Raw genomic sequence first — 26,213 nt, forward strand, 5'->3', positions numbered from 1 at the left:
GGTATATGGATTAAGAGCTAGGAAAAAGGCTTGAATTTTGTGTTATTGCATGATTTATAGAAGATTTCATGATTGATTTCTTGGGACATATGGTTTGGCCACTTTGAGTACTAGGGTTTAGAGTTTGATTCATGTTAATTTGATACTTCTAGTGAATTTAGAAGGTGATATTGTATAAGGTTATGTTGAGAAAAGGTGTTTAAAAGTATTATTAAAATTGAAAATGGAAATTTTGAACTCCAAGACCCTATATCTCGGCCAAAGCAAGTTAAGTAGAGACAAGTTGGATTTTGATGATTTTAAGCTCAGATATGGATTCAACATGTAAAATTATGTAGGAAAAGCATATAGGGATTATTTTGGAAAAGTTGACAACAAGACCCTAAAATTGAGAGATAAGAGTTAAGGGTTTAAGTTGAGTTATTGAAATTGTTTTGAATTGATACTTATAATGCCCCTATTATGTGATCTAATAGGAGTTAAGCATTAGCAACAAGGACTTCAAACTCAATGAAAGAGAGGCAAGAATCAAGACTTGGAATAAGGTAGCAAGAATATCTAACTTTAATGCTAACTTGTATCGATTGTTTGTCATGTGTTTTATGCCTTGAACTCTTTGCATTTGATACCTTGACAATATGGATGAATGAGTTTTCTTTATGGCATGAACATGTGCTCCCTTTTCATGGTATGATAATTAATGTATGTTATGTGATAACCTTCATTGTTGGCATTATTGTTATTGAATTTTAGGCAAAGGAAAGGATAAAGGAAATAGTGAATAAGGAGTACAAGATATGGGGATGTTTTATGGACTGATGTAGTGGCATTGACAGTATCTTGAGAAATGATGAGGCAAAAAGTGAATAGTATTTAGGCTCGATATATGGTATGTTTGATAACTTTTTTTTCCCAGTAGTAAGTCACTTAATTAACAAAGTCAATTGTATTATGCAAGCAAGAGCTACAATAGTTGCTTGGCTAGTTGATGAGGAAGATTGAAGAACACTATAAAATACTAATAAATGTTATGGGTGAGCAACTTATGAAGGTATAGATTAGAGAAAGGGGGAAGCTCCTGTTGAGATAGTAAAGACAAAGATTGTCAAGAACGAAGCAGATGATGATGACAATGAAAGAAAAGGTGATGAAAGAGGTAAGGATGGTGATGATATGGAAGGTGATGTGGGTAAGGGACTACACATGCCAAGGAGGATGATTTGATTAAGGGTATTGAACATATTGAGGAAGGTGATTTGGTTAAGGGGATTGAACATGTTAAGGAAGGTGATATTTAGGGAGATATACCTATGGCTGTGACGACTAGATCTCTCATTATCATTCCTCAAGATGATAAAGACCAAATGAAAAAAGGGTAAGTGTGGATGAACCAAAACTTGACAAGGGAGAATAATTGTAGAGATTGATGAGGCAACACAACGCGACAATCATATCTTCCTAGATGGAGTTCAAGGAAACTTCAAGGATGAAGATGATTACAGATAAAATGGATATTTTTTTTAACATCATATCTTGTGAACCCAAATCTAGGGTCTAGGTGTGGTCATTAAGTGTTAAAGATGCTTATATACGACTTCACATTGTTTGTCTAGCATTTGACTAAAATGTTTGATGAAGAGATCACTCTTAAGAGCAGGTGTATATGTCTAGTAAAATTCATAAAATAAATAATAGGGTATGCTATACTATTGGTTTATAATGTATTAGTAATAATAATTTTAATTATTGTTTTTTTTTCATGAAATGGATATGAGAACCATTTCCTACAGAATATAAGTAATAGCACTGATATCCAAGGTAGTAATGTATGAGATTAAAGGAAAAAGAAAACAAGTAAGGAGGCATATCTTTGATGCTGACTTAATGGTAAGTTTGCTGATATTGATGTTGTCTACATAGTTGACACTAAATTGGACATAACAACCTCAATTTCTGAAATAATAATTTTATCTCATGTGGATGATGATAAAGATAGGTGACCCAATATATTAGAAGGCCAACAAATATAAGAAGCTAATACTTCCACAGCATAATTAGATATAATTTAGGTGAATGTGATTTGATTTTGGGTCTGGTTCTTGTGGGTGCCCTATTGGTTCTTCTTAACCCTTGAGCCAAAGACAATAGATTTCTATGTCCTTGATTCTATGAAAACACCTTATGAGGATAAGAAGACAAGTAAGAAGAAGGGTGTCATGAAAGACTCGTGAAAATAGTGACCATTGAATGTGTAAAAAATTATATTTTTGTTCCCCGTAAGAACCATTGTATGTTATTTTATACACACTTGTGTTTATGAACATGTTATTTTTGTAGAGGATTAGGTTTTATGATATCATTGAGATGGTGAAACTAATTTGATTGAGAAAAACACAATGACTAAAATTATTAAGGCTCCCGTACATTAGTAAAATAATCTATTATTGTTATGAACTGTTTATGTCATATGCTAATTGGGTTGTCGATTCAAGTAACTGAAACTCTCGGTGTCATTGTGTGGACAGGAGGGATTGTGGTGTTCATGTCATGATATTGCCAAGGCAGAAATGGAAGCCGGGTGTACCCCTTGAGTTCTTAATGTAAAAATGTCATTTTGCTTTATCTAAGGGTAGAAACAGGCCAGACAAGGCCAAGTCTTACTTTTAATAGGCCAGGCCTGTTTTGTAGCATATCAGCCTGAGCCTGGCCTGTGGCCTGTTACAGGCTTATTTTTCAGCCTGAGCCTGGCTTGTATAAAGGCCTACCCTATTAAAAAACTTGTATTTTTAAAAAAAAATTCAAATTACATAGTGATATTAAAAAAACTAAGATTAAAAAAGTGTACATAATAATTAATTATTTATTCTTGTCTTTTATTTAAATTTTAGTGTCATAAGTACTATTTTAAATTTTAATTACAATTTACAAGGATATTATTGAAAACTAGTTGTAATCGTATGTTAAAATTTGGCACAAGATTATGTGGTTCCTCATCTCCTCAATTATTATTGATGATGTCAAATTAACTCTTCTACCATGCATAACTTTCTAATTATGTTGGGTAAAATGACCATGCTTATTTATGAATGTCGTCACACATTATAAAGGACTACTGTTTCCCACAATATTTGTGCTTAAACTCTAATGACAACCATCCACTCTATACTTGATAGACATCAATTCTTTACTGTTCCTCATATATTTGTGCACAAACTTGTGTGCAATACTATACTTGTACAAAGTCACCCTAAATGCATGAGCATGTAAAAAATGCTACCCCATTCTTGTAAAAAGTCCTAACCATTTCACTTAGCTCATCTCACAAATCATGCAAAACTCAATCTTTTTGGCTCCCCTAAGTTGGGAGGTTAAGAATAAAATGACAAGTAAATATTATAATTACAAAATTATCCCCAATTACCCTAACCCTATCACAAAGTTACTATATGTCCAATCTTTTTAGCTTTTTGCCCCATGTCTTATGGCCGATCCAAGCCTCTAAGCCCTAAATATACACATATGCTTGGAGAGAAAGTTGAGTTTCAAATTCAATGAAACTCAACAAACAAACGACTCAAGAAACATATATTAGAAATGACTGTAATGTTGGAAAAAAAAAAGAAAAAGAAATGTCATTAATATTTAAACTCTTTATCATTGGTTTTGTATATATCTCGTTTGTTAATGCCTAAGTTTCTTTTTTCAGTGGTATGAATATTTTCGTTTTTTTATCCATGGACATTCATCCCAATCTTTAAAAAAAAAAAAAAATTAACACGATCTGCCTTATTTCTCTTTTATTTCAACCAATAAATCCATATTTTGTTAAAAGAATTCATTCCAAAATGACTATTTTGCCCCTTAAAGATCAAAACCTATAGTTTGAAATTTGAAGAACTAAAACTAAAATAGGGACAAACTTGAGAGATCAAAGATTATGTTGACCCAAACTCCTAAACAATATAACTTTTCGCTCCGTTATGTTTCATTTTATTAATGATTGCTTTGTTCTGTTCCAGTCTAAATTGTCAAATGCACTTAAAGGATTATTACATTTTCCCCACTATTACCTAACATGGAAGCCCTAATCTGATCTCATCATTTTCTCCGGTGTTTACACCCTTGGAGTCTCCCCCCCCCCCTCCCCACCTTTTGGGAGAGAAAGCAAAAATTCTATTAAAAAAGAAAATTACAAGGGGCGGACCAAGAAAACCTCGTGCATCACCAGGCATTTACAGCATAAGAAAAGCATGAACAAGCAAGAAACATCAAAAGATGTTCAAAATGTTTACAACCCGTCTAGTGTGATTAAATAGTCCTCTCCCCTTTATCTCATCAGCAATGGCACTTCGAGCTTACTCTTTGATGGCCCGTCACATATGTAGGAAAAGTTTCTCTGAAGGAGGGCAAGTTTTGAACAACCATAATTCTTGCCTTATTCAAACCATATCGAGACCAAGGAAAAAATTTGTGAATTCTCTCAAATTCACCAAACTTCTACAATTTAGGCCATTGCTATTGCCCAGCATATGATAGACTTCATACACAAACTAGCTGCCACAAATTAACAATACTCATTTAAATACTGGGACGTAAGGACCGAGGAAGGGCTGAATCCTGTAAGATCTGATGCAGGCAGCCTTACCTAAAGAATTACTTTTAAGAGGCTGATTCTACAGCTCGAACCTGTGACCTACATAGAGACATCTTAACCAGTTGTTCCAAAGCTGCCCCTCAATCAACTTATATAACAAAGAAGAAAATTTAAACTTTACAAAAATAATAAGAATATGAAAACATTGTATATAAACAACAGCGCCAATGGGCTTTGGGCCCGATATCTGATGTCCAACATTTTTAAATTACAAATTTCTGTTACAACTACGGTTTTTCCCCATTTTTAAATTACAAATTTCTCCCTAACAAAATAGTTTCCAAAATGTTACATAAGTTACATCACGGGGTTTAATTGAATCACCTCAAAATTACACCCTTTCATGGACCAGAATTTTTATTTTCGACGGATGCAGGTAACTAGATACAAGCAGCCACACCTTCCTACTTGTTTCAATCCTCCAGACGGTACGTTCTATCATATATTCAACTAACATTAAAGGGCAGCCATCATAATTCATGCTACTTTTGTACATGAGAATGAGATTGTTACCATTATCTTTTGCTCCATATCTATCTGCATGAACCTGGTGTTGAGTCAGTGTGTCTCTGCTACAAGCTTCTTGTGGAAACTTCCTAGAGTGTTACTTTACTTCCAGTACTTCGTATTTGAAGGTTGGTTGCTTGATGAAGAAAGTGCAACAGTAGAAGCAAAACAATCTCATCATCCTTCTTTCTGGTGATCCTTGTCTTCTTCACAAGGATTTTCATTAATTTTTCCAAATGCTAGGCCACGTAAGTACTGAGCATTAGCAAGTCCAGTACTTTGAACCATCTTGTAAAATGCACTTTCTTCTTCTAGCAGGAGCTCCTGAGGTGTGCTGTATTCAAGAGCCTGCAAGTTACAGAAGAGAAAGTATTCACGTAGAGTCAATAATGTTGTCTTGAGAATATTGATTGATCAAACTAAGAATACTTCTTGCATTGAAGAAAGAACCCAAAAAAAAAAAAAAAATTTCCCAGATCAGGATCATCTTTTGTGAAAGCATCAGACCGCACTATTGTTTTAGCTGCAACTTGTTATTTATTTTATATGAAAATGCCAAATCAGATGATAGCTATAATGATCAAAACTTACCATTTTACCAAATCAATTCGCAAATCTTTAGACTTCAGTATTAGATATTTTATTTGCTGAGACATGGCATCTTGTTTTGCCAAACCTCTTTTTAGATCCAATGAAAATAAACGGTTAGATGCAATCTCTCACATTGACATTCCATGTTATCCACTAGCCATTAACAAGAAGGAATTAAGAATACAACAAACCTTGCCAGTATCAATCACAAGAATACGATTGCAGTCGATAATTGTATTCAGTCTGTGTGCAATAATAAGCATCGTGCAGGACTTAAATTCTTGGCGAATAGTTTTCTGTATAAGGGCATCGGTTCTAACATCAACTGCTGCAGTAGCCTCGTCTAGAACAAGAATTTTAGATCTTCGTATCAAGGCCCTAGCTAGACTTAACAGTTGTCTCTGCCCAACACTGAAGTTTTCTCCCTGCTCAGAAACCTTAAAATCATTTCAACAGATTACCATCAGGTTGGCGTTTACCTTGTTTTGTTAGTTTAATAGAACACATTAGGTAATAATTGGCATTGCAATTAAAATTAATCTGAGCATTTTGAATAAGTTCAACCATGACCGTTATACCTCAGAATCTAGGCCAAAGGAATTTCTGCTGACCACACTTTTCAAATGCGACCTTTCTAGAGCCTCCCAGAGCTCAGCATCAGTGTGTTCCATAAAAGGATCAAGATTGAATCGCACAGTTCCTAGGAGGGGAAAATCGACATTTAGAGTTCAAAGAGTACTGTCGAGGTTCGCATATAGTATGTTCATAATTTAACGAGCTAGTTTTATTGTATAGCCTATTGAGAATAAATCATCAGTTTTATCCTAGCATTTTGTAATGCATCAATAAAATTTTATAAAAACAAGAGTTATCTTCTCTAAGTATTCTTAAGAGACATAGAATAGTATATGAGCGAGATGCATACCAGAGAAAAGAACTGGTGTTTGCGGTATGACAGTGAGAACTTTTCGTAGATCTTCAACTCCAAATTTAGAAATATCACAACCATCAATAATGATTTTTCCTTTATGCGGTTCCACAATCCGGAATAAAGCATTGAGCATGCTGGATTTTCCTGCACCAGTTCGTCCGACAATTCCTACCTTCTCAGTGGGAGAGACTCTAAAAGACAACCCATGCAAGACTGGAGGAAGCTCGGGCCTGTACCGCAGGACAACATCCTCAAATTCAATTGATCCTGACGATGGCCATCCAGGTGGTGGGCGGCTAGCCTCAATAATAGCTGGAGCCTCAGTTTCCATTTCTATGTATGTGTCAACACGCTCAACTGCATTTAAACTATTTTCAGCTCTACTAGCTTGTCTAAGGACACGACTCAAGAGATTTGTGATGTTTAAAGAATAACTGAGAAGTAGACCCATTGTAGCTGCAAACATGGCTTGGTTATGGGCTGTTGCATTTTGCATTACAGCAAACGTTGCTATTAACCAAATCATGAGGCCTCCTAATATTTCCAACCTTATGGTGAGCCACCGATTTGAACTAATATTCACCAGAGTGAATCTGATATTGTTGTCCATGAGTCTTCCATTAATGTGCGCCATCCTATCATATGCTTTGTAAGCACGAATGCTCGTCAAACCATTCAATGCTTCTGCAAATTGTGCATAGACGGGAGATCTTGTAATTGAATCCAACCTCTTCACCTCACGAGATAAACTCTGTAGAGTATAATGTGAACAGGAAAAATTAAACCACAAATTATGATCATTGATGAAAATTTAAATGAAATAACCAATGTGAGCTTGATCTTTCTATGTCAAGTCTAAATGGCTTCTGCTCAAGGAGATATATGGAAAAATTCAATTAAACCATTTTAGGGCCTTCACTAAATTGCTTAAGCTTATGAGATGAAATGATCCTTGACAATATCTAATGAGAACCCCACTAGAGATGATGCTCCACCTTGCCTTTGGCCTAAGAAAAGCTTAGGCTTCAGCGTAGATTGCTTTGAAGTCGATGTTCTACAAACAGCAAGTATTTTACATATTATTTACTATTCATTTACAGCTAAATTAAATCCTGGATATCTTTATTTCTACCAGTCAAGAAAAAATTTTCAATGATCCATAAGAAAATGCTGGTAAAATAGAACCAACTTGCCAATTTTATCATTGCTATAAATAAGAATACTCTCGAACTTGTGGATGAAACAGGATAAGTCCTGGGAAATATATAGATTGGTCAATAAAAGGGAAAAAGGAGGACAACAAAAAATGAAGGGTTATGAAACCGACCTGGTAATACAAATAAGCTGCATAAAACAAGATCAGAAGTGGCATTATGGCCCACAGAGATAATGAGCTCACAATGCCAATAAGAACAAAAGTCGAAAGGAGTTGCCAGAATTGACCCATAAACAAATTCACAAAACTAGCAACATTGCGATCAATGTCTCCCAGGTCTCTTGCAAACCTATTAAGTATGCGTCCAACAGGATTGGCATGAAAGAATACCATTGGAGCCCGTAGTATTTTATGTAACATGGCATCATGCAATCTTTTGGCAGCACGAAGACTTGAAATGATCAGCCAGTAAGAGTTAGCAAGAGTAACAATTACCTGAAACCAACAAAGAAAATAATATTTCAGTTTACAAGGTACTGATGAAACAAGAGGTTAGAAAGTTATGGTCTAATGAAAGTAGGATTTGTTGAAGAAAGAGCATTTTGCATAAAAATTCTGGTGAATCATGTGTGAATAGAAAGGTGCTCAGTACTTAATACAATGTTAGTTTGAAAGCATTATGATAAGGTGAAAATGTTAGACTGACCTGCCCAAATGAAAGAAGTGCATAGATGGCAATAAAATATCCTTGTTTATAACCAGCTGCAGTAGTTTTACTGGTCCACATGCTCAACCATGTGCTACTTGAAATTCGAAGAATTTCTGTCGTTACATAGCATGTCAAGAGTACTAAAACTGCCCAGAGTCCTCCTAGAGCAGACTTGTACCTGTAAATTTACACAAGATAGGATGATGTAAGGCTGTGGTCACAACAGGTTAAAATATTTGAATAAGCCATTCATGTGAGAACCATAAAAGCATCCAGGAGTTTTTGGCAATTCTCTTAGGTTCCAAAGTTTACTCATACCTCATCAAAACTTTCCAGCTGACAACTCCTGTTTCCCGATCTTCTTCTCTAATAAGCATGGATTTTTGCAATTTCCCCTTCTTTTTATGTCTTGTACCATTTGGAATCTCTAAAATCACATCATTGGTTGCTGGTAGAAAATTAGTTTTATCATAGACATCTCTATCATTCTTATGATTTAGTTTTTCTTCCATTTTGCCTGCATTTTCCATTAGTTTCTGGAATAGTGGCCCACTTTTAGATAGCTTCTCAAAGGTTCCCTGCTCTTCTATCACACCTTCCCTAAGCAGAATGATATGATCCACCTGAGGGAGGAAATGAAGTTGGTTGGTGACAAGAATCCTGGTTTTTTCTTGCAGCCCTTCCTTTATACAGCTCTTGAAAACCTAGAAATGAGATCACGGTTAAACCATGTTTGACCAAGATGCCCAATATCTGAATTTAGGATGTCTCGAATGATACATGTTCATGAGCAGCAACCCCTTCCTTTGTTTCTTTAATAATTGAAATCAGGTAAACTTGATTCTCCCACACTCAAAAGGACACTTGGTTTTGATGAAACTTACTGGGGACAGCATAATGATTTTAATTGGGAAAAAGAATACATCTATAGACAACCGTAATACCATAACAAGGATCACATTCCATAACAAGTTAAAATTTATACCTCTTGGGCAACATGACTATCAAGGGCGCTTAAAGGGTCATCAAATATATAGACATCTGAATTTGAGTATACAGCTCTTGCCAAGGAAACTCTTTGCTTTTGTCCACCACTGATATTGACTCCTCTTTCTCCAATCTCTGTAAAATCACGTCCCTAAAGAAATACTTGAATGAGAAAGAAATAACATTCTACGTTTTAGTTTTAAGAAGCAAAATTAGAAATACTATGCATATATAATCTCTTACAGGAAGTAAGTCGATATCATGCTGTAATGCAGTGACTTCGATGGTCTTCTGATACCGTTCATATTCAAACTTAGATCCAAATAGTATATTTTCACGGACCTGGAAAAAACACGTGATTCAGGATTGAAACTGGTGACATGAAGGTATATTTGTGAGGGGAAAAAATATATGAAATCAATTTCTTAAAAAGTTTGAGAAAATTTCAAAGAAATTGCTAATTAATTAACAAAGGAAAACATGAACAAGCTCCAACTGACAGTAGCATTAAGAATCCATGAAATCTGAGGAACATAAGCTACAGTGCCTCTGATTATAACATTTGCATCAGCCATAGGAGGAAGCTCTCCAATCATTGCTGACACAAGTGATGTTTTCCCTTGTCCTGTACCACCAACTATCGCAACTAAGCTGCCAATGGGTATTTCCAAGTTTATATCTGATAACACGGGCTTCTCCATCTGGGAAATTGAATAGTTTCTCAGAAACAAATAGGCCATATAAAAGAGCAATCATCTTAAGTTAAAAACACAAAAACTATCAAAATTGAACTTTGATATCTCAACATAAGAATATCACTTACAATAAGAATCCATTAAGCACAAACTAAATGTGTGGTCTATGTGCCAGTCATTATTCTAGATGACCTAGACTGGTTTTGGGAAAGCGAACAAGAGCGGTAGTGTGAATGATCAGAGTTCTATCCATTGTTTCATAATTTCTATGTAGAACTTTTATAAAGTCATATATCTCTTTTAAAATATGCTCATGGATTCAAATGCCAGGACCTGTCGATAAGTGAGATGCATCATGAATTAGTAAATGCTGTGCTATCAAAAATCTAAAAGGAAAAGGCAACAATAGTTATTTTGTTGTGTTCAAATTAGTTGCTACATTTTCTTTAAGAATTAGTATATAGAATGACAGTGGCCGCTAGTAAGAGAAGAATCATCCATGCTTTGATGACTTTAAAAAAATAAAAAATAAAAAAGAACGTTAACACAGGAAATTTTTTTTAAAAAAAAAAATCCTAACCATTACCTTTTAACTGGATACGACAAAAACATGGCATTTAATTACTTACTTTTGACTCCTACTTACTTAGAAGATTATTTATGCACAGAAAGCATCAAAACAACCGAGAGAAATTTTAAAACAAACAATCACTGGCTTTAGAAGTGGCAGTACATTGTTTGTCATAGAAATAAGTATAGTTAAAACACTGACCTTAGCATCCCAGGAAAAGTACCCATTCTGGATGGATATGGCTGGAAGTCTTGGTACAAGAGGTGGATTGGGTTTTAAAAATCGCTCCTCAGCTAAGAATAGTTCCTGTAAACGTTGCAATGACACATTTGCACTCACAACCTGCCAGAATACAGGATGACGCAGAGAACTTTAGTTATTCCCAATAGCAAGAATCATGTAAAGTCACACTGTAATTAATTCTTTTAACTACCTGCTCTGAGAAAGGAGTTGAGGGAATTATACTAAAATGGACAGACTGACATTCTCCAAGTAAAATCAAGGAGTTTATAAAGAATTCATTTGTGGCCAAAAGAATTTGAGAAAACAAAAAGAATAAACAGTTATTATTTGACCATTTTGCCGTAGTTATTTCCCACATGTTGGCTAATATTAGTATTAGAATTAAATGTAGCTGCACTTAATTGTCCCAGCTTATAATAAGTCGATACAGACCAAGCTTTTCCTTGTGCTTACCAGTTTCTCTCTTCATTATTGTCATAGTATTAGAGCCCAATGCAAGCATAAAGGAAATAGGGTTTCCATTACACATTGTCTCACTTAAAGCAGCAGAAATAAGTACATGTCTGATGACCTCTCAAGCACCATTAGCCCTCAGAAACTCTTATACCTTCGTTCCATCATGAACAACCTACGCAGCTTCCATAAATTTGTAACCCTCGGGAAACAAAGGATGCCACTAGCACTAGTGGCATAACCCTTTCAGATAACTGTGCATCCACCTTAACAGACCAAAGCCATTTTACTCACACTTAAGATGTGGATTCTGGCGCATCGAACTACATGACAAGCAACCCACTTCTGTTTGAACAGTTTAGCAACTATATATAAAACACCTATAAATGTTAAAGTAGCATATGGGTCAATCGTTAAGGTTAATGGTTTGGATACTGTTTGCATTTCTGATCATTCTGCTCTTAAAGGAGTTCTATTTGTTCTGAATTTTCTTGTAACTTGCTCTCCACAACCAAAATCCTTATATCAATGAAGAAGATAGAAGGGAGGATAGAAATAGATAGATAGAGTCGAGAGGAAGAAAGCAGAAACAATTCAAGTTCTGATTATGCCAAAAGCTAACCACAGAACTAGTAAGTCCATCTATACACAGCCAACAGTCTTATGTCACCAACGACCCTAACTTTTCACTTCTTTATACATTTATAGTTACCAAATCAAATTCTCAGAGAAACCCACTGCAGTATGAGTTTTACTAACAATGGATGTGTGATTCAGGGCACAGCATCCTATAAGACAATGAGCGGTGCTAAAGCACTGTAAAGACTCTACATTTTAAGCTTTTCTTTTAAATGTTTTTGGAATGCCATTTTACCCGTTCAGATTATTGCCCATCACATGGATTAATAGCTCAACGTTTTCTTTCTTTGCATATGCTTTTTTACGTGCCTGTGTGTCTTCATTTCCATGTTTTAAGAATCCCTTTCTAGGGTGTGTGGCTGCTCTCTCTCTCTCTCTCTCTCTCTCTCTCTCTCTGTGTCTCTCTGCGTGCACATGAATGCGTGTATGTGTTGGGGGGGGGATACTATGCATTGATTATGAATATTAGTTATTATGTGCATTCTTTATCATTATTGATTAATAAGTTATTATTGTACAATCTTTATTAGCATCGATTAAGATTTATTAGGCTTTATTATATTATTTATGCTTCCTTATTCCCCCTTGATGCATGTATATCAGCCTTTATATCTGTGTCATAAGGAATAAGAGAAACATATTTCTTCTCTCAATTATTCCACAATATATAATAAGTAGTTTGCTGCAAAAGTATGTAGTATCTCCCCTTTGAACTTCTGTACCCAATTTTCTTCATTATTAATTAATAAAATAGCAATGTGCAAAATTATGCAGTTACTTCAAATTTTTGAAAACAGACCAAAAAAAAAGAATTAAATGGTTGTGACAAGAGACGATAACTAACCTGACTCAACAAACTGGGAAGCATATTTAAAGGATAACGCAAAACTGCAAATAGAGATAAAGAGGTAAATGCCCTTGCAGGTGTCAACTCTCCACCAAGTAAAGTGAACATTCCGAATGTAGTTACAGTCACAAGAACTGGGATGCTGTTCAGCATAAAAGTGTTAAGCTGCACCCACAAAATGTAGTGTCAAATCTCAGTCCAGATTTTGGCTGTACTAAATAAGTTGAAGAGAATGTGACAGACTTCTGAATAAATACCGACTGCATGCATGTTCTCAAGATGCACAAGATTTCCTAAACCACTTAAGCAATTATCAAGGTAAGAGGTGATCAATATTTCAGTTAAAATCAATAGTCATATGATGGGCCCAATAGTTATTGGGACAGGAAATAAAAGAGAAGGACCCAAGGCCTAAAGCCCAATAATATTCAGGATGAGCTGGGCAGGGAGGGCAAAACTGGGAATGCAAACGGTAAACAGGGGTAACGAACTCCTGACAATGTCAGATAGTGGGAGTGAGTTTTAAGGGGGAGGGGAGGTAGTAGTGAGGCAAGCAATTGGAGTGTTAGACAGGAGAGGGGGTCTGTTCTCTCGAACAACAGACCATGGAGAGTATTCTTCTTCGTTTGTAGTTATTTTCCAGTAATAGTTCCTAGTATCTAACTCGTTTCATCATCTATTAGTGAGTGTATTCTCTCCTTTTCAATCAGTAAAGGGGATACTCAGCATTATTTACCAGTTCATTCAGTTTCGGTTTACTGGCTCTATCATCATACTAATTCATGAAGAACAGGTCAACACTCACTGCATTTGGATATAAGTTGTGAAATATTTTCTTTTAATAGTTTGAGCACTACACTGCAATTGCCCAGAATTCAAGTATGTCAATAGTTTACACTTCAGAGTTCTCATTCACCAAACTGAATCAATTTACATCAATATACAGTTCAGGTGTAACTGAACTGAAACTAGCTGTCTACCTAACATGTATGTCCCTGTGTCCAAGCCCATTATAAAGACGTGTAATATAGTAACAAAGTGCTAATAAGCACAACAGCATGCAGACCATGATGTGTAACCAAAGGAGATAATACTGAGAATTACAGAAAATTGATCTGCTAGCATACTATTTTGATATATCAAGTGATTGGTTATTATTTGTTTGAGATTCTTGTCAGGATGGTAAATGCATGTCAACCAGAATATATACTAATTTTGTCCTTGTAGAGTGTCTTATGTAACAGAATAATTTATCTAATGCACATAATAAGACATGATATATAGGTCATAGCATGAACAATCCAAGTCTCTTGATTATGTCAAAACTCTTACAGCAGATAGAAGTTGTGCATGGCGGAACCATAAAAGCTCATCAAATCGTATGCCTTGGACTCTAGACTGGAAGCTTGTCTCCCATGCATAACACCTGAATCAAGTCAATATAGTGTGAGAAAAACACTTCAGCAACCCCAAAAAAAAAAAAAAAAAAAAAAAATTAGTACCCGCATAGAATGTCAACTGTTAAATTTATTCGTACTTTACAGTATCCATGGCAGTCAGAATTTCATTCATGAGGCCAACTCTCCTGTCCGTCTGTTGCTGTCCCTCCCTGATGAATTTTCGCATTTTGCTGAGAACGATTGTCTGCTTTCAAAAGCATTTAAAACTAATTGACATACTTATAGGTGGAAGGCAAAGAAAGCAAAAGAGAACCAATTCTTTTCTAGAATATGAACATAGTAATTCAAAAGCATGATGACCAATGTATCACAATCTGTTGAGCAATGCTCTTAAGTTGTTCCATATCAGAACCTATCCCATCTAGTCCGAAGAAGGATGGTTCTGATATGACTACTATAGAATTTAGATGGGAATGAGAGAGAAAAAGGGAGGGATAAAGGGAGAAAAAGAAAACATAGATAGAGAGCAAAGAATAAATTTGAACAATATCAATCATATTAAGTCCTATCCTAACAGATATAAATCTTAATAGACATCCTACATCCTAACCTTATATAAACATTCTCTAGATATCCTAACCTGTCCAAGTCCTACAAAAATGATTGAATCCTATTTAAATCCTCCTAATAGAATAATATCCAACTCCTACTTAAAATCCAAATCAATCCTAACAATTAACAAATACAACGAAACCTTATCCATAATTGCAAATCAGATTACAACAGGCAGAATGATTAAATCTATATTGGTTTACACATGGGATAGCACACAGGGGAAGAACTTGCCTGCATTGGGATAATGAGAACTAGCATCAGTAATCCAAAAAGTGAAGCAACACCCAATTGCTGGTATAGAAGAACCATAGCCATGATGATACGAAATGGTGATGACCAAAGTCCATGAAGTTGCTGACATATTTGCTGAACAGGAAAACTAAATATTAGATAGGATATTTATACCAAAAGAATATTGTCTAGAATATGAAGCATTATAATTTTCGTAGTATTTGCAAAAAATAGGACGTGTGGAGATTTATAAGACAATCAGGCAGGTCTCATGAGTAATATGATTATAATGAGTGTCAGGGATAGGCTTATGTTCTGTGGACATTATGCTTTTTTGTTTTAGAGACAGCAGGACAAGTGCTCATAGTACAAGTTGGACGACATGTATTTTCATTTGAAGATGGCTCAAGATGCTGACTAAATAATTCAGCACCTAGCAAACCTGATGGAACCCTATATTCTCTGTTTTCTTTATGTATAATGAAGCTGAAAAGCCTCTGTTACAGTGAACAAAACAGGAAATTACAGTAATAGCATGACTTTAGGAAAATGAAGGAGAGTCGAGCTTCCCTTGCTATTCGGGTTTCAAGACAATCCTCTCAGTCCAGACTTACCTTCCAAAGCACTACGTTATTCCTAAAACCCAGTCACTGTGTTGGGCTTTTAGATGGGCCTCCATTAACCCCCTTGTTTGAGTTAAAATATAGCCTGACACCCTTGTTTCTTTTTTCATAAATTCTTTTGGGATGAGTTTTACTAAGCCCAACAAAACCTCCCCCTCTCTCTCTACAATGAATGATTATAAGTTTAATTTTGTCTGGATTAATGAGTATCGTTGGCCCATTTAGTCCGTCAACTCCACCTTTCAAAGTTTACCAACAATTGATAACGGATAACTCAATATCATGAATGACTTCACATACTCACTCTCACAACCCAATATCATTTATTAAAGCCAATAAAAATTTATTGTTGAGAAAAGTCAATAACGATTGGAGTATTCTGGCATTGAAAAGGGTCACCCACAGTCAACCATCGTTTGTTTCAAAATGTATCATTTTATGTAAGACTCAATATGCTGACACTTTTTGTTTGTTCATTCAATAAACTACACCTATTCAATAAAAGACACAATTTACCTGTAGAGCACTGGCATCTGTTGTCATCATATTCATAATCTTTCCAGACGAGAACTTGCTACGATCCTCATGCCTCAATCTCAGGGACTTGTAAAATATGCCAGCCACCTATTATCAGGTAACGTCACATCATATTAATTGTATGGCAAGATATAGAACATCTTAACAAATAAATTTTTGGAGGAACTTCAGAGGATAAGTGGACGCTGTGAATTGAAAGAGATTGCGTACCAAAGTTGACCTTAGCTGGAAACCAACACGCATAACACTTTGAAAATATTGAGCCTCACAAAGTACACCAAATGACTGAAAGAATTTAAATCATGGTCAGTTTTTTTCTCTCTGCTATTGTGTGCTATCAAAATACAAATTCCTCGAATACAGGCAACAAACTAACCTTTGAGAGTGGAGATATAAATATGTCCACTCAACCGTTATCAATAGGAAGGAAATCACATGACACAAGGTACTTGTGAAGATGACAATCATAATTTCCCTCACCTGGAGGATGGCATGGATACAAGATTGAGCTTGTCTAGGGTTTCATGTATGGATTTTTTTTACCTTTGCCACTTTTCTATTACTCCTTTGTGATTTGTTACATACTGATTCTTTTAAGAACATTCACTAGAGGCAAGCTGCGTAGAAAATAGCTAGAGAAGAGAAAATAACATCGAGGAAAGGAAAGTAAGAGTGTAAACACAAGCCAATTGCACAATAACCTGAGCCAAACACATGAAGTGGGTTGAGTGAGGTCCTGTCGTTTATTTCTAATCCTATAGGTTGCATCATCATGTCTGGTGGTGAAGAAATGACGACAGGAGAAATCAAATTGCTGTAGAAAGAATATGACGAGGGAGTCCAAAAGCTAAATGCTAGAGTAGAATTAAGACTCCAGGTCAAAAATAAATTTATATAAAAAATTGCAGGAGTGAAAACATCGCTGAGGAGGAATATTGATGGAGTTGGCCATGATTAGAGACAGTCTAAAACAGAGTCCAAAAGAAACCATGGATTGCTTTCTACATGACTTAATCCTAACATAGCCAAAGATGTGAAATGGTATCCTCACTAGGACATTCAAAGTATGGTCTATATAGTCACTAAGATTGGATAACTCCGAAAGGAGAAGAGAGGAAAAGAGAGATACGCCAGGAAAAAGGAAAGATTAGAGAATAGAACAAGAGTGAAAGGAAAACTGAAAGTGAGAGCACATGTGCCAAAATAAAGAGCGAAAATAAGAGTGAGAGAGCTTCAGTTGAGAAAGAAAGGGAAAATCAATGAGAGAATATTGAGAGCTCCACTTGAAAAAGAAAGGCAGCTTAAGGGGAAAAAATATAAGTGAGAGTAACTTGAGTAGAAACAAACAAGATAGAGAGGAAAATGATGAGTGGAAGATAGAGCTTGAAAAAAGAAGAGAAAATTTTGAGCTTGTACGTGAAGGAAAGAGAGGCTAAGATGGATTTTAATTGTCACAAGCCTTTTTATGATCATGCACTTGAGTCTTAATTATCGTTATGAAGGTAGTCCTTGACCCTGGGAATTTGAAGTTAATGCACAAGTTTAGAGATACAGGCAAAAACTTGAAAAACCATCAAGAGTTGAGGATGACTCTTCTTCAAGAGGAGTTTGATATGAACCACGGTGATGGCATGCAAGGTCATCAACGTGGTGAGCAAAGCAATCAGATTATATTATGACCTTTTAGATTATTGATCTGGTTTATTTTCAGAGATAGTGGCTGATCTGAAGCGCTTTATTAAGAGGATTACTACAACCTCTTTTTTCTTTAACAGGGAAAAAAATTAACATGATCAGTCTCTTTTCACGGGCTGATCAGCTTTTTCTCTTCAAGCCTATCAAGATTTTTCTCCTATATTCTATAGAAGCACATGGCACTTTGCAAAGATTGCAAAGCAAGAAATTAAAGTAAAGAAGGAGGCACCCACTAGATTTAAAAAGCCTAGGACAGCGTACATACCACTCCTGCAAATATGGAGAAAGCATAGATGTAGCCAATCCAAGATGGATCTCCCTGTTGCATCGACTGCGTGAGCGTTTAAAAATATCTTGTTCAGAGCGTAGTATAATTATAAAGCTAAAATGACAGATTTTAACAACAAAACTATCATTTTGAAATGAGAAAAATCAGATAACTACGAACTTTGTTAATTTTATATCAGCCAGCTGGGAAACACATGAATATCTTCATATTCTTAGTTAAGGAAATCAGTTGGATAACTTGGGTTGCTGCACATTAATATAGCCCTGCTTATTCAAATTATCTAGAGTCAGGACTGGTTGATTCTGATCTAGCGCAGAAAGTACAAGACCAAGAGCTAACGAGGATTCTTTTCCTTGCAGACGTTGAAAGACAAGATCTTACTTGGCTATCTTGATTGGGTCTTAGTTCAGTTTAAATTGTAGTAATTTTCAAGATGAAAAATACTTCACAAATTGGAGATTTGTAAAAATTTCGGCTCTTTTTTCCACAAGGTGCACTTGTTATGAAGATTTTCTTGCATTATTGGGCCCGCTAGAATGCCATTTTACTTCTAGTTTCTCTGTTTTGCAGGAGTCCTTAATGCACCCCTCCATTCTAATTTTCATCTTTTCTCAATCTACTCCCTCTAGTCCTTTTTTATAAGAGACTACTAATTAATCACACGTACCAATAAAAGCAGTTAAAAGCATTAAATTTGTGATAAAATTCAAGTGATTTCCAATATTACCTTCATTAAATACATCAAATTCCAGCATCATATTAATTTCTACTCTCTCACTACTTTTATTAATTATGGGCATATATGGAAAAAAATTATTTAATGCTCATTGAAACTATCATAGGGTTAAAAATTTCTTCTTCTTCTAGAAGGGGTCTTATAATAAGAACCAGATGGAGTAAAATCTCACCTTCAGCCTAAAATGACATGTATGCAGTAATATGGTTGCCCTTTCATCTTTTTTTTTTTTTTTTTTTTTTTTTTTTTTTTTTTTAATGCTGCGAAGTGATTTTTTTCCCTTTTCCCTCTATTGTTTTCACATGATAAATACTAGTTTATCCTAGTTTACCTTATGCAGAATAGACTTCTTATCTGATATGCTTCTTCTTCTTTTTCTTTTTTTTTTGTGTTTAAGTGATATTATCTGATGTGTTTCTGGTGCTTCTTGGTTTTTAGCTTTCCATTTTATTTCCCGATTAACAATATATCAATTTTATTTAAATAATGCTACCTGTTGTTAAGTTTTCTTGGTGAGAAAATATATGGTAAAAAGTCAGATTCTTGGAGACCGGGAAAAATAACTCCTAGAATACAAGGCCCAAAAAATAGGATGAACAAGTAAGTAAGCCAAGAGACTCAGAATAATTGGAAAGTTCTTCACTTCCTTTTTTTTTTTTTTGCCCCCAGAGAGAGTGAGAGAGAGAATGAATACAAGATTGTGGAAGTGGGTTTGGAAACAAATTCAACGTTCATCCCTCAACAGTTTTTGTTCATTGATGAGGAATGGTGTGCTTTCCAAGTACATAGTGAATTGAATTTCGAAACATAACAATTCATTTGTTTGGTTCGTCTTGTCTATTTCATGAGTGTATTGTATTTGTAGACTAATTTTGCATACTAACAGGCCTTTAATGATTTGTTGCTATGACACGTATTGGGCTTTTCTAGTAAGTTACGGTCTGAGGATTCCTAATATTCTTGTGCATTCTATTCCTTCGAATTAGATTTCTTCTTTTGGCCTTAAAAAGAATAATAACAGTTCACTTTGGTCACGGAGAGAAAGAGACATACTTTTAATAAATGATTCAGCAAAATAGGCCCCACAAACTGAGAAAGATCATAACAAATCTGCAAGAAATTATCACTGATAAGATTCCGTGGAGTCAGAAAATGCAAAAAGTACAATGCTATTACATGGTTTTAAGGAGCTATTATTTCATTCCAGATGCAGGATATAATAAGATACAAGGGACCAGGATGAACCAAATAATGATATTGAGATTACTGACTGCTACAAAGCTCCTATATAAGTGAAATGCCAGTACCCACAAAAAGGTTTTAAAGTATGGAAGGTCATTTAAAAAAAAAAAAGGGAAAAAAAAAGAAGAAAAAACTAAAGAAATGGCTTGACAAACATGAATTTCTTTCCAACTCACCATTCTCTCTGTAATGACGAAGTTAGGATCTATGCTTCTGACACTTCTACGGAGCACTTATTTAACCCCCTGTAGAGTAGCTATCAAATGGTCTAAGACTTTGGAGACTGATATAACTTACTAATCAGTTAGTTCAAACTATGAGTCCTTCAATAGCTATTTTATTATTTTGGTCTTAGCTAAAAATTAAAGGACTCAACAGCTACTTTCATAGGAGGCCTTAGCATATGAAGACTTCCTATTGCTGTAAAATATCAAAAACACAGATATACAGTGACACTAACTCAATTTTAAACTCTCCATTGAAATTTACTAGAAAGTTAAGACCCGCCGTATCATGCAATTCATGTCCATAAATCCCTGTCTCATTTTTAACCTAACCAGTACCTTTGGATACAAAAGAACAGATACATAATATTGCAAAAGAAATATTTTCCATATAAGTTTTCCAAATATCAGCTTATCAGTATATTACCCAAATGTTAACATCAACACATCAATCATATTTTCTCAATGAAGAAGCAAAAGAAGTCACCATATACAGTTTAAAAAGTATTGAAAGTAGAGACGACTATTCTTCATATATCAGGCCAAGAAGATGTCAATAGTAAAAGCATTTATGGAATAAATGAGTAATGTAGACAACAGCAGTAGAATGAAGTTTTTACTGTGATAACATTGGGCATTCTTAGGTGATATAATTGTACTGTGTCAGTTAATTTTGATTTCATTTTCTTTCAAATTATGTTTATTCAAAAAAAATTCCAATGATGTTCAGTCATAGAAATAGCAAGCAGTGGCAACACATTTACCTATAAGTAATTACGCATTGCTCAAAAAATCTAGAAAGATTTAAAAGAAAAGTTTAAATGAGCACCTTAAAAACGCCTCCCCACCAAAACCTACATGAAAATTCGAGTAAAATCAGATGAACTAAGAATGCAGGAAAATTTTCCAATATTAAACATATATTGAACAGAACAAGGACAGATCAAACATTTAGGCAGGAGAGAACATCAACATAAAATAGCTGATGGGTACCTTTTTCCAAGGCTATTATTTAATGCTCTTAAAAGACAAGGTTTAGACCTTTGACGTTCTAACATCCAACACTTTTGGAACCTACAGAAAAGGAAAATACTATGCATGAAGAACAAATTTCATATCAATTGATACAGGAACAGAAAAGGAGAAAGTGTACAAACTTTTCAAAAAGCATGTCCGTTTGATCCCATGTGTCTAACTTCCAAACATCATTTTCAGTGATGGGTTTTCTATAGCCTTGTTGCATGAGTGGAGTCATCCAACCAAACGACAATCCTGCAGAAAGTGAAGAGAAAAAAGAAGGAGGACCAAATTATCACGACAAAAAATGTCTAGTTATAAAATATATTGCTGTAAAAGATGTTTATCACTTAGCTGTTCATTTTTTGTTCTTTGTTTTTTTTCCCCCCCTCACTCTCTCAGTGATCAATAAAAATGCAAGAGAGAAAGAAGCATAGTGCCCAACTGGCAATAAGTAAATCATCCATGTTTCCGCAACAAAATTTTCAATCATAGAAAATGATATGTATATCCTCTTTAATTATGCAAGTGTTGAAAATCTCAGTCAACAAAAAGAACTTGGAAAAATCTGAAGGCATTACGTACTGGAAAATACATTAACATATCTCTCGGGGAAAACTTGCTGTTCTCCACAAAGTAGTTCATACTCAGCATTCTCATGAAAATCTTCTTGTACTGTTACGTAGCCAGAGTAAGGAACTAAACTGGGAATGTAAACAAGAAGGAGAATCCCAAATAGCACCTGCATATAAAAATAAAAGGTATCCAAAAATAGTCTATCATTAAGTCTAAAAATAGCTCAACAATATAGCATACTTCGCATTTGCTTTGTGGTGGCTTAACTATATCACTCTACCCCAATTTACATAAGCTTACAAGAATCTCACATTCTTAAGCCCCACCTTACAAGCTCAAAGAGCCTGAAATGCAGCATAAGACTTGATAGAGATACCATGCCAGGTTTAGCGCCATACTTGACTATTCAGCCTATTAATTGTTTCATACATTACATGAACACATTGATATGTTTCAGGAAACCTGTCAAAGCAGAGCTCCTATAGTATCAGGAGTTCATTACTGTCTACTTGTCATAGTTTGTATTAATTTAGGAGTCCATTTCTGCCTAGGAGTCATGGAATTTATCGCTCTTCTTTTTAGTAGTCTCACAAACATGTTTTATGATTACCTTCCGACGTTTACCAAGTAATTTAATCTCTAATCTCAGAATAATATAAATAAGACATGAGAGAAGCTGCTACATTGCAAACGTGTGTAGAAGCCATTCCCATTCATTATATGTCAGATAATGTCCAATATTTTACAACATTCATTTCTGTAAAATTAATCTGCAAAAAATTAAGCTAATACTGGTTCCCCTAAAGTGCCTATATTAGCAGCCAAAACCAGAGTTTCCAAATCAGTGATTTTCAGACTATATTCACAGATATTCAAATTATAATTTGTCTAAATTGTCTTGATATAAAGGTATTTAATACAAGCTGTAATGCTTTGAGATTTTAGAGTGTTCCAAAGCCAAAGCTGGCAATCATTACCAGGTAGTTTCTATTTAAATATTTTCAGAAAGTATCTAACACTAGCTACCAACTTTAGTCAAGAGATCATCTTTTATCACTGCAATGAAGAATTGAAGACAATAAAGCAACATAAAATTATAATATTTCATTTCAAAAAATGAGGAAAAATTGAAAAAGACCTGGCAGAACATAGTGCTGATGAACAGATACAGGGCAGATCTGCAACAGTAACGTCAAAGAATAAATATGGCATTGACTATGTTGATTGTTCAAAAACGAAATGAATTGCAAATTTGGAAAAGTGAATATATTTAAAGAAATTTGTTTTTTTAAACAAGAACATTACATATATCAAATACACTTGTCGCAATCATAGTGATCATGGAAATGGATTGAAACTTCTGTTAGAAAGGAAGATACATTATTGGAGGACAATACATTCTCTTGTGAAAGATTAATAAAGAAATATTTAGAGAGAAGGGGGAAAAAAAAAAAAAAAGACTAAAGTCCATAGCAAAGTTGCATTCCTGAATTATGATACACAGCATGTTGTGATTTTTCAACAAAAGATCATCTCAATTGGATGCTATGTGAATAGGTACTAGAAAATATATTCCAGCACCTATATTCATGTAAGATACCTTTTCCCCTGTTCTTTAGAATAATAACCTAAGCCCAACCAACTTACCAAAACAAACCTAAAAGTCAGGAATTTCTCAACCAACAACTCAATAATACTAATATAAGTTCATATTCTGAAACGAGCTTTAGTATTGGGTAAGTCCAAGGTGTATATCCATGCATAGTCTTGTTCATTGTTTGACATCTTTCCTTTGACTAGCCTTGTACATCTAGAGAAACTCTAGAGCAATGTCATCCAAAAGTAGCAGATAAAAAGATGTGAGCTAAAGGAAGACTGACACTCCACTATAATTTACTATGCCAGCATAACTGAGCTTTCTTTTCTTGAATGTAGATATCACGGCATCTGTGATCGGTCCATCATAATGAATTACATATGTCAAAGCATGACAAAAGATACAAGCAACAAATGCGTAAAAATCTAGTTGCTGAACACAAAATAGAAATTGGAAGAGATGAAAGACAATAATGCAGAGATAGTATGGGCCTTAAAAAGTAAAATACTTAAAAAGCCAACCTGCTGCAGTAATTTATTACTGATAGAAGAAGATTAAGCATTACAAGATCTGCCACCAAAACATAAAAGACCCCAAACCTCACGAACCACCGAAATTGCTTTATATAAATCTTAGTCTCCATGACAAGAAGAATTAACATTGAGGACCAAGTAAGTGCTTCAATGATCAGACCTGTTATCTGGCACAGAAACTGAAGTGTGACTTAAAAGTCCACTTTGCACGTACATCAGATATGTTACTTGCTTTACATGATGAACTAAACCCCTCAACAATCACTTTTGCTAAACATGTTTGAGAAAACGAGTACTCACCTCAAAAGGAGCAAAACCAGATTCTCCATTCAAGTTGAAATCAGAAATGCCACATGCCAATCTCAGTAAAGGTTGAGCAGCACAGTAACCCGCCAACAATCCCAGAAAATAATTATAGTAATTTGAGCTCAAGCAAAATCTTTGAGCTTTGGCATTGCTCATAGTCAGCCATATTCGATATAAACAAAGGACAATGAGAACCAAATTGGAGACGGAGATCACAATAGTGTTCATTGCACATGGTGTATAGGACCCAAAAGCACTGTCTACAAGATTAGCCCAGATGAAGTTCTTCTCTGGCTGGCAGTACCAAATTAACGGCTCAAAAGCCATCTTTCCAACCAATGATGCTGAAATAGCTCTGTTTTTCGTTTTCTGATTGGCCAAGAGTTACTGCAACATGAAACGGCACAATCTTCCAATGAGAAATAGAAACGAAAATACAGGACGCAATTGGAAATTGGAAACTGAAACTGTGAATGCGTGATTCCCACATAATTTCTTCTCGCACGTAAGCCCAGATTCTATTACCCTTGAACATTGTAGGAAACCCAGTTGTGATTTGCTTTCAAAATTAAAAACTTGTTAACGTACAAGAAAACTAACCAGTAGCAGACGTGCGAAAATCAGAAGAACAGAAAGGACTGAAGAGCTAAAGAAATGAGCGGATACTTCAATCATTGTGTCGCTTTCGACAAGCATAGAAGACAGTGAAGAAGAATCTCTCCTTTTCTTTTCTAATACAATGAAAGAAGAGTCTTTCCCACTATTACATGCATGAGACGGTAGTACTATCTACTAGCGAGCAGTGATTTGAACAAAAGCAGCCACAAATCATAGAATAAATACGACGAACGACAAGCCAATATGAAAACGTCATCGCTGACGAAAAATAAGCATAATTTAATTTGATATATTTTGGAAATAAAAATTTAGACCAAATTGCACTATCCAATTAGTAATCAGCCTCGGGATTCGAAAAATTAAATCCAAAGACTCCATGTCGGGGAATAATTGTAAATTACCGAATAAAAATATTGCTTTTAGTCCTGCTGATTACAATAGTCCAAAATTTTAATGAAAAATTACACTATTTTGATTTTTTTTGCCAATAAATTACGTTATCTTAATAGAGAAATAAAAAAATTTATTTTGTAAAAAAAAAATATATTATCCATGATCTTAATAGCATCATGAGAGACTTAACTGTTCGAACAAAAGTCACATAAAATATGAAATCCATCGTTTCCATGTCGGGGAATAATTGTCAATTACCGAATAAAAATATTACTTTGAGTCCCGCTGGCTAAAATAATCCAAAATTTTAATGACAAATTATACTATTTTGATTTTTTTTTTGCCAACAAATTACGTTATTTTGATAGAGAAATAAAAATCAATATTTTGCACAAAAAAAAAAATATTACCCTTGATCTTAATGGCATCGTGAGCCAGTTGACTGTTCGAACAAAAGCCATGTCCGTCGTTTTAAAATATTTTTTTTTTATTGTGGAGCATTGATCAATTTTTAATTGTTATACGAGTGGGCGGATTGAACAATAATTATGCACAATTTAATCATTATTAAAATAGGAAATAGGGACCACCTGAGGCT

At 34.8% G+C, this 26,213-nt stretch overlaps 1 protein-coding gene across 4 annotated transcripts; it reads right to left on the bottom strand.

Annotated features, from left to right (window-relative positions):
- Window positions 1-5,265: 5,265 nt before the first annotated feature.
- Window positions 5,266-24,975, bottom strand: LOC114713201 (ABC transporter C family member 12-like). 4 transcript variants are annotated; one of them, XM_028897799.1, is made up of 26 exons: window positions 24,599-24,975; window positions 24,287-24,465; window positions 23,307-23,346; window positions 22,178-22,334; window positions 21,733-21,847; window positions 21,569-21,649; window positions 21,405-21,429; window positions 20,163-20,219; window positions 18,350-18,415; window positions 16,600-16,674; window positions 16,369-16,476; window positions 15,230-15,364; window positions 14,521-14,627; window positions 14,316-14,409; window positions 12,981-13,148; window positions 11,003-11,143; window positions 10,036-10,236; window positions 9,779-9,877; window positions 9,534-9,686; window positions 8,867-9,252; window positions 8,546-8,726; window positions 8,011-8,334; window positions 6,678-7,434; window positions 6,331-6,452; window positions 5,944-6,189; window positions 5,266-5,509 (listed from the first exon to the last, which is right to left on the bottom strand). In XM_028897799.1, the coding sequence occupies exons 1-26, from the start codon at window positions 24,929-24,931 to the stop codon at window positions 5,339-5,341; spliced, it is 4,521 nt and encodes a 1,506-aa protein (XP_028753632.1). In that variant the 5' UTR covers window positions 24,932-24,975; the 3' UTR covers window positions 5,266-5,338. The 4 variants fall into 4 exon arrangements, with proteins under 4 accessions (XP_028753632.1, XP_028753622.1, XP_028753640.1 ...); XM_028897789.1 differs by having other exon boundaries at window positions 21,569-21,652; XM_028897807.1 differs by lacking the exon at window positions 24,287-24,465 and having other exon boundaries at window positions 21,569-21,652; window positions 22,178-22,267.
- Window positions 24,976-26,213: the final 1,238 nt, after the last annotated feature.

The sequence above is a fragment of the Neltuma alba genome, unplaced genomic scaffold (assembly GCF_004799145.2).
Source record: "Neltuma alba isolate B1F8T4 unplaced genomic scaffold, ASM479914v2 tig00001883_pilon, whole genome shotgun sequence".
NCBI lineage: Eukaryota > Viridiplantae > Streptophyta > Magnoliopsida > Fabales > Fabaceae > Neltuma > Neltuma alba.

Excerpts from the sequence above, each read along its gene's own strand:
- LOC114713201 (XM_028897789.1), bottom strand. The coding sequence starts at position 24,931 with ATGGCTTTTGAGCCGTTAATTTGGTACTGCCAGCCAGAGAAGAACTTC. Across the intron at positions 21,848-22,177 it reads ATATGTTAATGTATTTTCCA|GATTGTCGTTTGGTTGGATG; the intron begins GTACGTAATGCC and ends CACTTTCTGCAG. Across the intron at positions 21,430-21,568 it reads AATAATAGCCTTGGAAAAAG|GTTTTGGTGGGGAGGCGTTT; the intron begins GTACCCATCAGC and ends ATTTTCATGTAG.